General features: G+C 39.2%; 2 protein-coding genes across 2 annotated transcripts in view; one reads left to right on the forward strand and one right to left on the reverse strand.

Annotated features, from left to right (window-relative positions):
• klf12b (Kruppel like factor 12b) overlaps nucleotides 1–5,616 on the forward strand; it is a gene marked incomplete at its 5' end in the record, with an annotated part of 40,376 nt that extends 34,760 nt beyond the window's left edge. The window contains 1 exon segment of the mRNA XM_080902165.1: nucleotides 1,319–5,616. Coding sequence (XP_080758291.1) covers nucleotides 1,319–1,500 — 182 coding nt within the window. The 3' untranslated portion in view covers nucleotides 1,501–5,616.
• Nucleotides 5,617–7,299: 1,683 nt separating this feature from the next.
• On the reverse strand, nucleotides 7,300–11,320 carry klf5b (Kruppel like factor 5b). Its single transcript, XM_080902824.1, has 4 exons — nucleotides 10,944–11,320; nucleotides 9,190–10,120; nucleotides 9,014–9,073; nucleotides 7,300–8,663 (listed from the first exon to the last, which is right to left on the reverse strand). The coding sequence occupies exons 1-4, from the start codon at nucleotides 11,121–11,123 to the stop codon at nucleotides 8,485–8,487; spliced, it is 1,350 nt and encodes a 449-aa protein (XP_080758950.1). The 5' UTR covers nucleotides 11,124–11,320; the 3' UTR covers nucleotides 7,300–8,484.
• Between the last annotated feature and the right edge of the window lie 2,086 nt (nucleotides 11,321–13,406).

Consider the following 13,406-nt stretch of genomic DNA (forward strand, 5'->3'; position numbering starts at 1 on the left):
AATTGGCCTCGCAGTAGAGTCGTAAAAGAAAAGAACTGTGGCATATCATGATTAAGTGCATATACACATATGGAGACCATTTATGCAAATGAAATAAGCATGTTGCGTTCATTACCCCAACCGTGTAGATCTTTGATGATTGTGACACCTCACATTATAAAATCAGTCATTTCTCTCAGGCTGCTGCAAAGCCTGACTTTTCAGCCAGCGCACTAGCTGACAAGCAGTGAACATTCCCATATGGAAAAGATATATATAAATCTTATAAAGTTTGTATCTGTCTTGTGTGAAACTTGTATGAAAAGCATATAAGAGTGAAAACAGATATAAGATCCCTTGAAAAATTATATAATGAAACTTGTATGTTTTGGATACTTACTAAAACAATGTATGAAAGTAATGCGAAAGTGGCCACTTTCATGAGTAAATCATGTAAGCCTTATATGATTTACTCATGAAAGTGGCCACTTTCATGAGTAATCACATATAAGTTTTTACTATTTCTTTTCCGTATGGGTTAAGCTGTTAGGATAATGGAAAATGCTTTTCCCTGTAAAAGGTCTCTGACCTCAGTCCACAATTAGACCTTTTTTGTATTTGACAAGGTTTCTATGGAAAAAAAAAAGACACATTTTGCCATCTAAAGTCAAAATTTGAGGTTATTCTCTCCAAATTTCAATTTAATTACTTGGAAATTTCAAGTTATTTTCTAAATTTTGAGTGATTTTTCTCAGAGGTTTGAGTTAGAAAGGCAACTTTTTGAGATTTGAAATTTTTCAGATAATAACCCTAAATTTTGACTTATGGGTAGCAAAGGTGTCGGCTCCTGGCCTGTTATAGAATATAGCATATCAGTTGTTTAGCCAATATACAGCAATTTGCTGTTTATTCACTGGAAATCATATAGACTTTAAAGCCAGTTTGAAGTCCAACAGTATAGACTGCTCAGAATATTAAGATAACACTTGATCAAATTCATGTTTCTTTTTTGCCGTGACTTTGAATCCAGGCTTTTGCATCATTTTGTGCTTCCACAGTCTTTCAGTGAAGACTTTCAAATTGAATATTTCCCTGTCGAAATCTGATGCGTGACTTATATGTTCCTGTAATTTTTTTGTGTTTAAATATTTTCAATAATATCTCATCAGACATCCATACCATTTTAGTGAGTTATATAGATTCTTGAAACGTGCACTACCAAAGTGGACATTAGGTTAGCAGTAATTCATGGATTATCACTCATCAAGTGCAGATTTTCCTAATTAATTTGCCGGAAATGCGACTGAACATGGACTGTGTTTTCTGACTTCCTTTCCAGGTGAAAAGCCATACAAGTGTACCTGGGACGGTTGCACCTGGAAGTTCGCCCGCTCTGATGAGCTGACGAGGCATTACAGGAAACACACAGGGGTGAAGCCCTTCAAGTGTGCAGACTGTGACCGCAGCTTCTCCAGATCTGACCACTTGGCCCTGCACCGACGGAGACACATGCTGGTGTGAATCAGACGGAGCGCGATAAAGAGAGAGATGGAGAGGTCAACGAAAAGACACACACTCACATGCATACACAGGCAGCCAGGGGAGCGGGATCTCCCTGTGAATGTTTTCAGCCGGCCTGGACGCGCACACACACACACACACTATCACACTCACACCCACGCACAGACACAGACGCACACATGCCCTCATCCTTCATAAGGAGAGAAGACGGAGACAGAGAAGACTGATGGATGAAGGTGCACAGAGCTTGAGGAGCACAAAACAGGGTCACTTCTGGTTCCTCTTTGGTTTGGAACGAAGAGACGGCAGGATCTTTTTTGTCTTTGCTTGGAGCATAATAGGGAACTGTCTTTTACAGCACTGTTCGTAAATGTTTCACTTTGATTTTTAAGATTAACTCTTTATTTGGACAAAAAAAAGTATAATGCAATTGCAACTGTGTCTTTTTTTGTTTTGGTGTCTTTCTTTTCATTATTGTTCCAAACGGCTGCTTTTCCAGCATTCATAATGTGAAAGACCCCGTTGTAAGGAATGGATTTCCTGTGTGAGCAGGAAGAAGTTTGGCCTCGACTGGATCACGGGAACGGACTTGGATGTACCGGTAGTTGAAGTTACAGGTAGTGTTTTTTCACCACGCCCCCCTGTGTGAGTCTGATTTGTGACCAGCAGGGGGCACCATTTAATCATAAGTGGTTTCATTTTCCTGTTGGCTTCTGCTCTTAGATCTGAGGCATCCCTTGTAGAAGCTAAAAGAAGGTTGGACTTTCACCTCTCTCATCGCCTGCAAACTGTAATCAAGATAGACTCAAATGCCCACAACCCGAAAAGATCAACCTCATCAGCACCTCCACTTTTTCAGTCATTCAATGCCTGTTTTCATAAATGAAAATAGGACTTGCATATCATCGCACCAGCACACACCATTGATGATCCACTCACATGGCAACTCCAAATCTCATCAGTGCTGTTCTTTATGTTTATGTTGAGCCTCTTCAAAGCATTTATTAGAAAAAGGAAAAAAAAAATCTGGTGGATTTTGAGCTGTGATTAGCAATCAGTAAAGTGCAATCTTAAAGGATAAATATACTTCAGTATAAAAATGTTGTTTATTGGGTTTTGCTTCTTTTTTAATGCCTGCTTATTGCTTATGTTTGACTCAGAAAATACAACCCCTCATGTACAGTGAACTGAACAATCAGAGGAGATTTCCAGTATGTGAAAAAATAGAGGCACCTTACAGACTTTTATTGTGTCCTGACATTTCTCATTTTTTAAAAAGAAAAAGTCACTTCAGCTGGGTTTAACAGAAAAAAAAGGAATTTGTGTTGTGGTTTTGCACAGCACCGCAGCACTTGTCCATAAAATGACACTGACACCAGCTGAAGTGTTACAGGGATAGTGTGGCACCTGGTGTACAATACAGAAGAGCAATACATTCTGAACAAAGTGATGGGAAGGAACATTAAACCTCCTCTTTGTTCTGTTTGCTGATGTCAATATCCGAGGAGAAGTTCCCAGCTTGGCCACCTCCTCACGCTCTGTACCGCAACTCCCTCCGTTACTGACTGGTTTCTAATCTGATGTCTCCCAGCTGGTGATTGTCTCCACATGTATCATTTCTATTCCTGTTGTTTGTCTCAAACACAAACAAAGTCACTTGAAATCGCCTCAGACCAGATATAAGTTATGATTTATGTCTGATTTACCTGAGATTTGGTCATGTAAAAAGCAGAAAAATGCAGGAATTGCACACATGCATACACAAATACATGCACACTGTTTTTTTCCGTTCTTTTTTTCTGTGTGTGTGTTTGTATTCACAGCAGGAGTACCTTTTAGAAGCAGTTTCCGGCAGAGATATATTTATTGGAAAGCATCACTTAACCTTAATCAGGAAATTCAATTAAAAATATATTTTTATAGACCTAATAACGGACATTTTTGCAAGTATTTCCAGCGCTCTTTATGCTACGTAAAAGCTTCGGACATAAAATATCAGGCCAACCAATGTTATTCGATAATGCTGCCAAATGCATCTATTGGACCTAGGCCAGTAAAAAAGAAAAATGTTAACCTTTTCGATTACGGTACCTTGAAATCCATACACTTGCACGCTAATGCACAAACTTGGATTCCACATTCTCACTTTCAGTAAAACAGCCAAATCCAGGAAGCAATTTCCGCACGGAAGCGTGCGACGCCCTTCTCGGTTTGTTGGAGAACGCATGTTGTCATTATTTATCTGTATTGTTTGTGCACGACATTATGCCCAGTTGTATTAGCATTTTGGCAAAACCATATCAGCACCTTGTTTGTTTGTTTCGTATGATATTCAAATGATTTTATTTCAGATGTCAATTTATAAGCGAATAATCATCATCGTATTTTATCATCCTTATAATGTATTAGAGCGTTTTTATGATTGAGGGGCACGTCTTCATTTGCATATAAATCTTTCTCTTCTGTACAAAGGACATTTTGAAATGTTGTAATATATGTGATAGTGAAGATAAAACTTATTACAAAGTTCTACAGCCTGTACATACATTGGAAAAATAGGGCTTTTGATTAGTAGATGCAGGAAATACATTTATACATGTAAAGTCTTTTTTCAGAGACTGTAATTTATCTAATTTGATATACAGTGAAATGGGGCTAATGGTATTCATCATGTAAATGATCATATGTGATGTTATAGAACAGTTTGCTTTTTATTTTCTCTTTGGTTTGTGGTTAAACACATTCATGATCAAATCATTTTTTTTCAGTTCCCAAGGCTGAACCAGTGTTTGCTAGAATCGACCAATTATTTATACACAGTATTAAGGTACACAATTCCCTGTGTTGCTATTTTGCTATACCCGACAAGAAATTCTACCGATCAAGCACATATCAGCGACACATGTACTCCTGTATTCAGTATATGACGTTGCATGCCTTAATACACCAATTTCTGAAAATCTCAATTTGACTTGAAGATGGTGTCTCCATAGGACAGGGTGTATTGTATTTCCCTTCAGCATCTCTTTCCTCATACTTTAAAGCATAATTTTGTTACGGTAACCAGGGTCAAAGTTATGCAATAATAATAATGAATAGTGCCTCATATCACAAACTTGTAATATCAGCTGCTCTGTGCAGAGCTTCGATTTCAGCACGCGTGCTTGGATTAATAAATTTCAAACGAGAAAACCACGAATTCTGGGGGAAAAAAAAGAAGCACAGACAACATTATGCAAGTCGGACCTCTAATGTTGAACTTTCTTTTCGCACTGAGCCTTATACCATTGTGTACAATGCAGCATCTTCCCATAACACTTTCACAGGCTGTTTATAGCACACATTATTACTTTGCTTGCAATAAGTCACTTCCTCTAAGGGTAACAAAACCGAGTTACAAAGGTCTCTTGGTGTTTCAGCTTCAACACATCAATTCAACATAGTGATTCCATGGAAGATGATGAGGAATCATACTCACAGGAAAAAAGAAAAAAAAAAGAAAGGAAAAAAAATCCTGTGACTGGGATTCCAGCAGTCACACCTCTCTTAATGAATACTTATCTTGCAGTTTCTGTCAGTTCAATATATATTTTACTTTCTGTATAACATCTGCTTTTGATTTTCCTGGTTTTGAAAATTTAGGTAGTGAAGCCAATGCCTTTGTTTCAAGTTTGCTGATATTACGTACAGTAATCGTTGTTCCTGTATTTATGTAAAGTGAGTGTAGTGTAAATATATTCAGATCTTTTCATTCTTACCGTAAAGAAAAATGTGATATTGCTCAACATCGCTTCAAAAAGGGAGATTCTGCTCATGGAATTCCACATCTGTAACAGAAATTTTTAATCCTGATATTTTTCAAAACTTCAACAACAGATGTACTCTTTTTTTTTCTCCTGTTACACTTTTTTTTGTTTCCTTTTCTCCGAGAGTTGTTTAAGTATCCAGTCAGTGTTTTTGCCTTTTTCTCTGTATTTTTCATATGGATGGAGCTGTGAAATTAAAATAAGTTCAAACATATACATGTATATTAATATGAATGGAGGCATGAAGGTTAATAAAGTTGCATTTTGTATGTAACAGACTGGGACGGAGCCAGTTGCTATCTATGACTGAGATGGGTGGAATGTGGTTTCGGTGTCACTTAGACATCCGAGAACTCCCATTCGCTGGCATTCGGAAAACTAATCTCGCTATTAGGGAAGACGTAGCTGAACAACAGTACAGTGGTCTGTACGCAAAGTTCATCGGACCGCTACTGGAAGCGGAAAAAGATGTTTTGAATCGTCCAACTAAAACATTGTGTACCTCGGTGTAATATCACATGCTTTGTTGTTCTTATGTAGTATCAACAAAGAGTAGTATTTTAAGACCTGGTATTCTCAAACAAGCCTTTTCTGAGAAAAGGTTTCAGCTAAAAGAATGCACCCTGTACTTCCTGTCCTCTGCTCTATTATAACGAGGTCTGGATGAATGTTTCTGTCAGGCAGCAACGGATTGAGATGATTACAATCAATTCCCACTCCACTAAGCATTTTACTGTGCAGGATCTCACCTGAATGATTTATCACTCACTAGAGTCTGAGTTATGTGGGCTTTACTGTACCGTAAGTAATGTAAAGCACTGGGAGGAGTGCTGGGGGGGGGGACTTACACTAGTAAATAATCCTCAGAAGAGTTCAGGAGTTCCTCTGCACCCAGGACAAGCTCAGACACCTTCTGTGGCTTTTACAGGTTCTCCTGGTACTTTTTGCAAAAGCTTTGCTATGACTCATGTTAGGGACACCTTCCAAGAGAAACCAAGAAAATGACTTGTTTTGTTTTGATTACACCAGATTGTTAAAAAGGAAAGTCATGAATCGGGGTGTGGTCTGGACTAATTAGCAAATTCCAGAAAAACTGGCTCCTCCAGCTGGCAAGTGTCCTTGGGAAAGTTAGACAGACTACAAAGGTGCTACATGAGTTCTTTTTATTATCCTTCTAAAACTATCTGTATTTTCAGCTTGTAACTTAAAAAATAATGGTGTCAATGAGCCACGTTTAATCTTTTTCCCTCCTATTTTGCATAAAAAGCAGAATTTCTAAAGCAAAAACCGATCAACATTGCCATGCCTGTTTTTGTGCTATTTCTTATTCAATACCAGCAAGGTTCACTGAAAGCAAAAGCTGTGGTGTAAAATTATATAATAACGTGCAATATTCCCGCTCTGCAAGCAACAAAAGATTAGCATTAGCCAGCGTTTTCTCCAGATTTAGCATGGAGACATATGGCTAGAGTAAACCTTTTAAATGTTGTGAATAAATTATCAGACATTTCAAAAGTTAATATTCAACACAAAACATCTTTATTTGCACCGTGAGGGACACACAGCTCCATTGGACATTTGATCAGTTTAGGCTACATGTTAATGTTTCAGCTTTGACACAAACCTCTGACCTTTGTGCATATTTATTTATTCAACAGTATTGCAATAATTCGCTGCGCTTCTTTCTTGGCTGGATAAACTCGTAACAGCGTCGACTGTAGCGGCGTAATCTAATCCTTTTTGTACTTTGTAAAACAAAAATAAACAAACCTAATTTATTTTAAAAAAGGAAAATTTTAAACTGTAATACAATCCAAAAGAAATACATGGTTCTTTTTTATTTTTATTTTAAAACAGCAGATACAAAATATATACATCTTAAATAACAGAAACTTTAAAATTAGTTTTTGCTAAGCCATATTCAAATTTGGTCAGGTAATAGAGATTTCTATTAATGTTACATTGTGGAAATTAAGAGGAACATAGTCGATGGTTTTAACAGGCAGGGGCAGCTTCGTTTTTCATTCATTCATTCATTCATTCAAAAAAAAACAGCAACAACTAAGCAGTTAAAGGCACTTTCAAAAAGGTGTTTGATATTTGGAGAGAAGTCAAAGAAACCATCAACTTTCATAGATGTTCACACTGAAAACATTAAGTGTCAAATTGTTTTGATTTCTCCACGATGACAACGAACAGGAGAGAGAAAATAAATGTTCCCAAAGATATTGTAAATTGTTTCAGCACTTCGAATTCCTAGTATAAAATGAGATCTCGCTGAAAGTTAAACACCACAGTAGTGGAAAGTGTTCACAGAAATCCTAAAATCAAGATGCAACATTTGGATTCATCTGCTGCACTTAGAAAAAAAAAAGACAACCCTCTCTGTAAGGACCATGTGTATGTTACAGTGTCAGAGCACAGATAAAGATCATTCACCGTGCTGGTCATTCAACGCTTAATATCTCATACCAAGTGTCCTCATGTTGTAAGCAATGCAATCACCACATGGCTCACAAACAATGCCCATCACCCCCTCAATGTTTATTCTTCCTGCTACCGCTTCAGAAAACTCTGCAACTTGCTTTCCTGCAACTTTAACTTAAGTGCTTTTACTTTCTATATTACACAAATGCACAACCAACCCTTTGACCTACTAGCTGCAACAACATCGTCCTCCCTCCGGCTAATAGCATACATAGATATCTGCACTTACAGTGTAGCAGTTTGCAGCATACTAAATAAATGCCCCTACGACACGTGAGTGATATGATGTGTACAATGAAAACACCTAAATATAAAATTTAAATTTCAAAATGTTTTTGTGTAGAATTAAAATAAAATCTTAAAAAAGATACATTATAGTTACGTTATTACATTATGTTTTTTTTTTTTTGTTCTTTTTACTAATACCTATGCAAACATCCCCTAAACTGAGGCATTTGTGTGGAAAAAAAATAAGGCAACCATAATATTTGATCTTTTTTACATTATTATTATTCGTATTTGTGGGCCAGCACTGCTAAGATTATCTGCCCCTTTTGGAGTGAGTGAAATAAGTTTCACAGTTTTTAACATGTTTATTTGCTGATATGCATATGATGGTATTTTGTCCAAAAAAAACAAAACAAAACAAAAAACAGGAAAGGAAGATTGATGTTTTTATAGGAAGAGGTTTCTAGCTCTGGTGTCTCTTCATGTGCAGGGCCAGGTGGTCAGAGCGGGAGAAACAGCGGTTACACACTCCACACTGAAAAGGCTTTGCCCCGGTGTGTTTCCTGTAATGGCGTGTCAGCTCATCAGAGCGGGCGAAGCGCCACTCACATCCCTCCCAGGAACAGTGGTACGGCTTCTCACCTTCATCGGGAAGAAGTTGAAGAATAAAGGTAGCCAGTCATTATATATTTAAATATATTTGAATTCCTTCAATATTTAATGTTATGCAAGAAAAAAAACCAAACTACTCCATCCAATTAAAAAAAACAAACTCACACTAAGCCACAACTGTGAGTCATAAATCACACCATGTCCTGTCGTCGTCCCTGCTCTCTTTATGAGAGCTGCGGGTTTATGTGATTTGACAGCAGTGAGATGTGGGCCAGGTCTGTCAGCAGACAGAATGCATCTGCAAGCCAAGTGCAATTTTTCTGCCTGGCAACGTCACCAATTTCATCCAAAAATAAGAAGTGCAACTCAGAACATTTTACCTGTGTGCGTCCGCAGATGAGCCTTTAAGTGAGATGACTTTGTGTATACTTTCTGACAGCCTGTAAAAACAAACAGACAGAGCACATTAAGTACTTGCATTTTATATCTTTTTTAATGTTGACAAAATTTAAACTCAAATTAATTGTTGTTAGGGAGACCGAACAGAAGTCTTAACCTGGGACGTCACAGTGGTGAATCCGCCGTCTCTCCAGATCAGGATTATTCCTTCGATTGTACTTAACTGGAGCCGACTGAGCCAACACCGGGGACAGCGGGCCAATACCCGACGTTGTTTGAACTGGTGTCAGGCTTGAACGCTGTACTGGTCCAGAACCTGAACTTTGGATGAATCCAGACGTGGAAATTTGATCTTGGTTTTGGATTGGAGCTATGCTGGGTGTCTGTCCAAGGTCAATGGAATTGTGGGTCTCAAAATTTAACTTAGAGGCGATGCTGGCTTCGTAGGATGGAGGTGGGGAGAGGTTGTGAAGGACTCCTTTGCCCCTGTCTGGACTTGAGGGCTCAGAGTTTGGCGGAGAAGGTGGCAGATAGGTTGATCCTGGCTGATGGCCCACGCGTCGATTAAATGAAAAACATTCGTTCTGCAAGCTGCTCGCAGGTTTCGTAGAATTCGGGACTGGGCCAGCATGAACATTCCCAGTGGGAATGCTTAACGGGGCTATGGGGATGGGGTTCACCTGCGAGCTGTGAATGAGCTGTTCCAGATCAGAGTTCAAAAGCTGAAATAGGGGAACGTCCTGGAAATCTGGCACTTCCTGCTTGATGACGAAGTTACCACTTGCAGTGTCAGCTGCGCAAAAAAACCCTGGGTATTCAGAGACTGCTGGCGATACTCCGCTCCCCTGGCACGCGGGATGCATCAGAGAGTTTGTTGGCTCGGTTTTGATCTGTCTGACAGTCCTGCAAAGGCCTGGGTGCAGATATGTGACATCGGGAAGGAGCAAACTCATGCTGACGCTGTAAGGGGAGGCAAAGTCCTCAGTGAAAGGTGGCTCTAGAGCCAGGGTGCTGTCTCTGCACATCATTTTGGAATTTACTACATCCTGTGGTTGTGAACACAAATAGCTGTCCATCTCGGATTTACCCTGGGAGAGGCAAAACAGAGGAAAATGATCAGGTGAGTCGTAGCAAGATTGTTACTGTGGATGTAAAGACAGCAGAATAGGAAATACAAGTGTTGTGCAATTGATTCAAGCTCACTAATTGCTTAGTTTTAGGACATTTTTCATTCAGATTTATCAAGGTCAGCACTCATCATGCACTCATCTGTTTATATCATTATTTCTTTGGACTTGGAGAAATATTAATTGGGGCAAGAGTTAATGAAAAATCAGAGACATTCAGAACTTCCCATTATTGCCCATTTAAGGTACTAGAAGTCTGACAATAACAAAAGTAACTGACGTAAATTAATCTGGGATGCATGCTGGGGCCTACTCGTGTGCACCCATCCACATCAAAGACGCCCCCACCACCCCCTCCCTACAAGCAGCAGACGCCCTTCTAAAACACTCCAGGCTAAGCTGTTTCAGAATACATGGCTGAAATTAGAACATGCAGTTGCTCTGCACGGCAATGCATCTTCCTCAGGAGTTGTTTCAGGAGCGGGAGCAACGCGTCACATCCCAGCCATGTCCTGTTTGCAATTCCCCCTCTTAACAGTTAGTAAATAGCAGCATCGATGCAGAGGTTAAAAGCCCAGGATTTAGCTGTAATTACACGGGCCTTCCTTCAGTATCGTGGGTCACATCTTTAAATGAAAACAGCCTTTTTTTCTTTCTTTCTTTTTTTTTTGCTTTGATCAGCAACACACTGTAATCCTGCGTTAAACCTGCTGACACCAGTAAAGCCTGTGATGCTGAGAGGCAGACGGGGAAAGAAAATAATAATAATAATACGAGCCCCTACCAAATTGTAATCGTGGAAGGAGGAAGTTCCCGGGATGGCATCCCTCGTGTTACAGAGCACTTGTCCATGATCTTCACCTCTAAGACCGTCGGATGTCAATGGTGCGGAGGTTTTCTGGAGGAACTGCGCGTCCTGCCGCGGAGCAACCCAAACATTATTATTCCTCACGGCAGCGGCCATGCAAGCAGAGATTCTGGGCAACTATCCGAAATCTTTAGCGAATGAATGCAGCATAAGTGTTCTTTTGTTTCGAAGAAATCTGTAGCAGGAAAACGGCAGCTGTCAAACGCTCATTCTCCCTATTTTGCGCTGGCTTGTCAAATTACGCAACTGCGTGATATCAGCGCGTCTGCAGGGCGGGGCTGAACATGTACAAAATAAACAGGGCAACCAGCCGATCGCGATACACCTAGTGTAATGAATACTGTGGTTGTGTGATGGGGTGAAATGGCAGAGGGTGGAAATAACGCCAAAACTCTTGGGGATTAGTGATTAAAGAGTCACTTGCGAGAGAATAAGGTGTCAAGTGTTTGTGAGCATGAAGGAGCGGTTTACAGGCGCAGTTCGCAGACATTAGAGTAAAGTGAGTCAGTGACTCGTTGATGGAGTCGGTGCAGAACCCCGCAGGGTCATACTTAAAAAGAATGCTTTGCTTCTTACGCTTTTATAAAAGCTGCAAGTTTTTCAAACTGGACACAGACTTCTGAGGGGAAATATTTTATTATACACATGGTTTTCTTTTCTCTCTCAAATTTCAAAGGAAATTCAGCAATCTTTTTAACTCTAACATCCCCACAGATAGAGTCAAACTGGTGAGTTCTCTGCGTCTCGCTTCGCCAGTAGTTTCGCTCTAATTTCTTCACGCACTCTCTGATTTTGTTCAGAGACAGAGGATCCTGCAGGCTTGTGTCCTGGTGTGGCATGTTAAAAACGCCACTGCAGTGCAGCTGTCTGTCAGGACTGCATACTTGATGCCAACATTCCTGAGCCAGCGACGAAGCCTGCGCGCATATACAGGCTACGCATGTTTCCATCAAAATAGCTCAGCATTTCAATCAAATGCAGCGTACGCCATTGTGCGTTTTAGCACCGATTAACTGTACTGTACTTTAACCTGCAGGTGTTTGAACTTCGTCCTGCGGCAATCCCTGCTAAACTTCCAGTCCTGTATTCATTTTGCACTCTAAAGACTTGGAAATGTGACCCTGGAGGAACTTGCTTTTGTTCTTTACTGTATTTTCTTGGATTTGGCCCAGAAATAAAGGAGATTACAGCCTTCAGCCCACTCGAGATCAGTGACAGCAGCTTTATAACTCAGCTTAACAAAACAGAATTGACTTGTCGACCACCCCACACACACCCCTCATAATACACTGTGTATATTATGCTACCTATGATGGTTCCACGGGAGCATGCTTGAACTGGAAATATGGGTGTGCCACAATTTGGCACAAACACACATATATATATATGTACACACACACACACACACACACACACACACACACACACACACACACACACACACACACACACACACATATATATATATGTATATATATATATATGTATATATATATATATATATATATATATATATATATATATATATATATATATATATATATATATATATATATATATATATATATATATATATATATATATATATATATATGAAACCTCAGTGTGTGTTAGGATTTCTTTTAATGTGACATTTATTGCCACTCCCATCCACTTTCACCTTCAGGCAGTTTGAGTCCTCTTATTAAAATGTTGTAACTACACCCATTGCAGGCTTGACTGAACATGCTTTAAATATGAGAATCGCTCGGGTTACATATGGTCATATTTGAAAGCCAAAATATACGAGGAAAACATGTTTCTAATGTATACAGCAATTTTATTTAATATTACACAAAAGTCATATTGACTCTTGCACTTTATTTCACAATTATTAGAGATTTCTTTTAAAGTCTTTATGGTTTTCTAAATTGCCTCTGCTTTTTCATCTTATGGCTTTCTCTTAACTTACAGCAAAGTCTTTTTTTTTTCTTTTAAGAAATCATCTTACCTTTTGCATTTTAAGATAACCATTATCAAAGATTTTTTTCTATCTATATTTTATAAGATGGTGTGATCATAATATTAAGGGTGGCTTTTAAACTCTTACCTACATCAGGATGAGTCACCCCCAAGAAAATGCTTGCAATTTCAGATTTTTTAATAATGAGAAAAGTTTTTTAGAAACATATTCAAATGACTGCTGATCATCCAATTGGGAGCTGACTGATTGCCTGTCATGTGCTGACCTTTAAAAGTGCAATATAAATCCATGGATGTCTCAGCTGCAAGAGGAGCAACTGTCATTCTTGGCTCTTCCTGTACAGTGAATGTGAGCCGAGCCCTCCGCCATATCCCTCGTATTAAAACCTCACAATATGCCCAACAACTGCACAGCGG

This window comes from Rhamphochromis sp. 'chilingali' (genome assembly GCF_963969265.1).
Source record: "Rhamphochromis sp. 'chilingali' genome assembly, chromosome: 14".
NCBI classification, from domain to species: domain Eukaryota; kingdom Metazoa; phylum Chordata; class Actinopteri; order Cichliformes; family Cichlidae; genus Rhamphochromis; species Rhamphochromis sp. 'chilingali'.

Bases quoted from the DNA above. Each gene is read 5' to 3' on its own strand.
- klf5b (XM_080902824.1), bottom strand. From the start codon at position 11,123: ATGGCCGCTGCCGTGAGGAATAATAATGTTTGGGTTGCTCCGCGGCAG. The intron at 9,074-9,189 runs GTTAAGACTTCT...TTGTTTTTACAG, and splicing joins TCACCACTGTGACGTCCCAG to GCTGTCAGAAAGTATACACA. The intron at 8,664-9,013 runs GTAAAATGTTCT...TTCCCGATGAAG, and splicing joins TCATCTGCGGACGCACACAG to GTGAGAAGCCGTACCACTGT.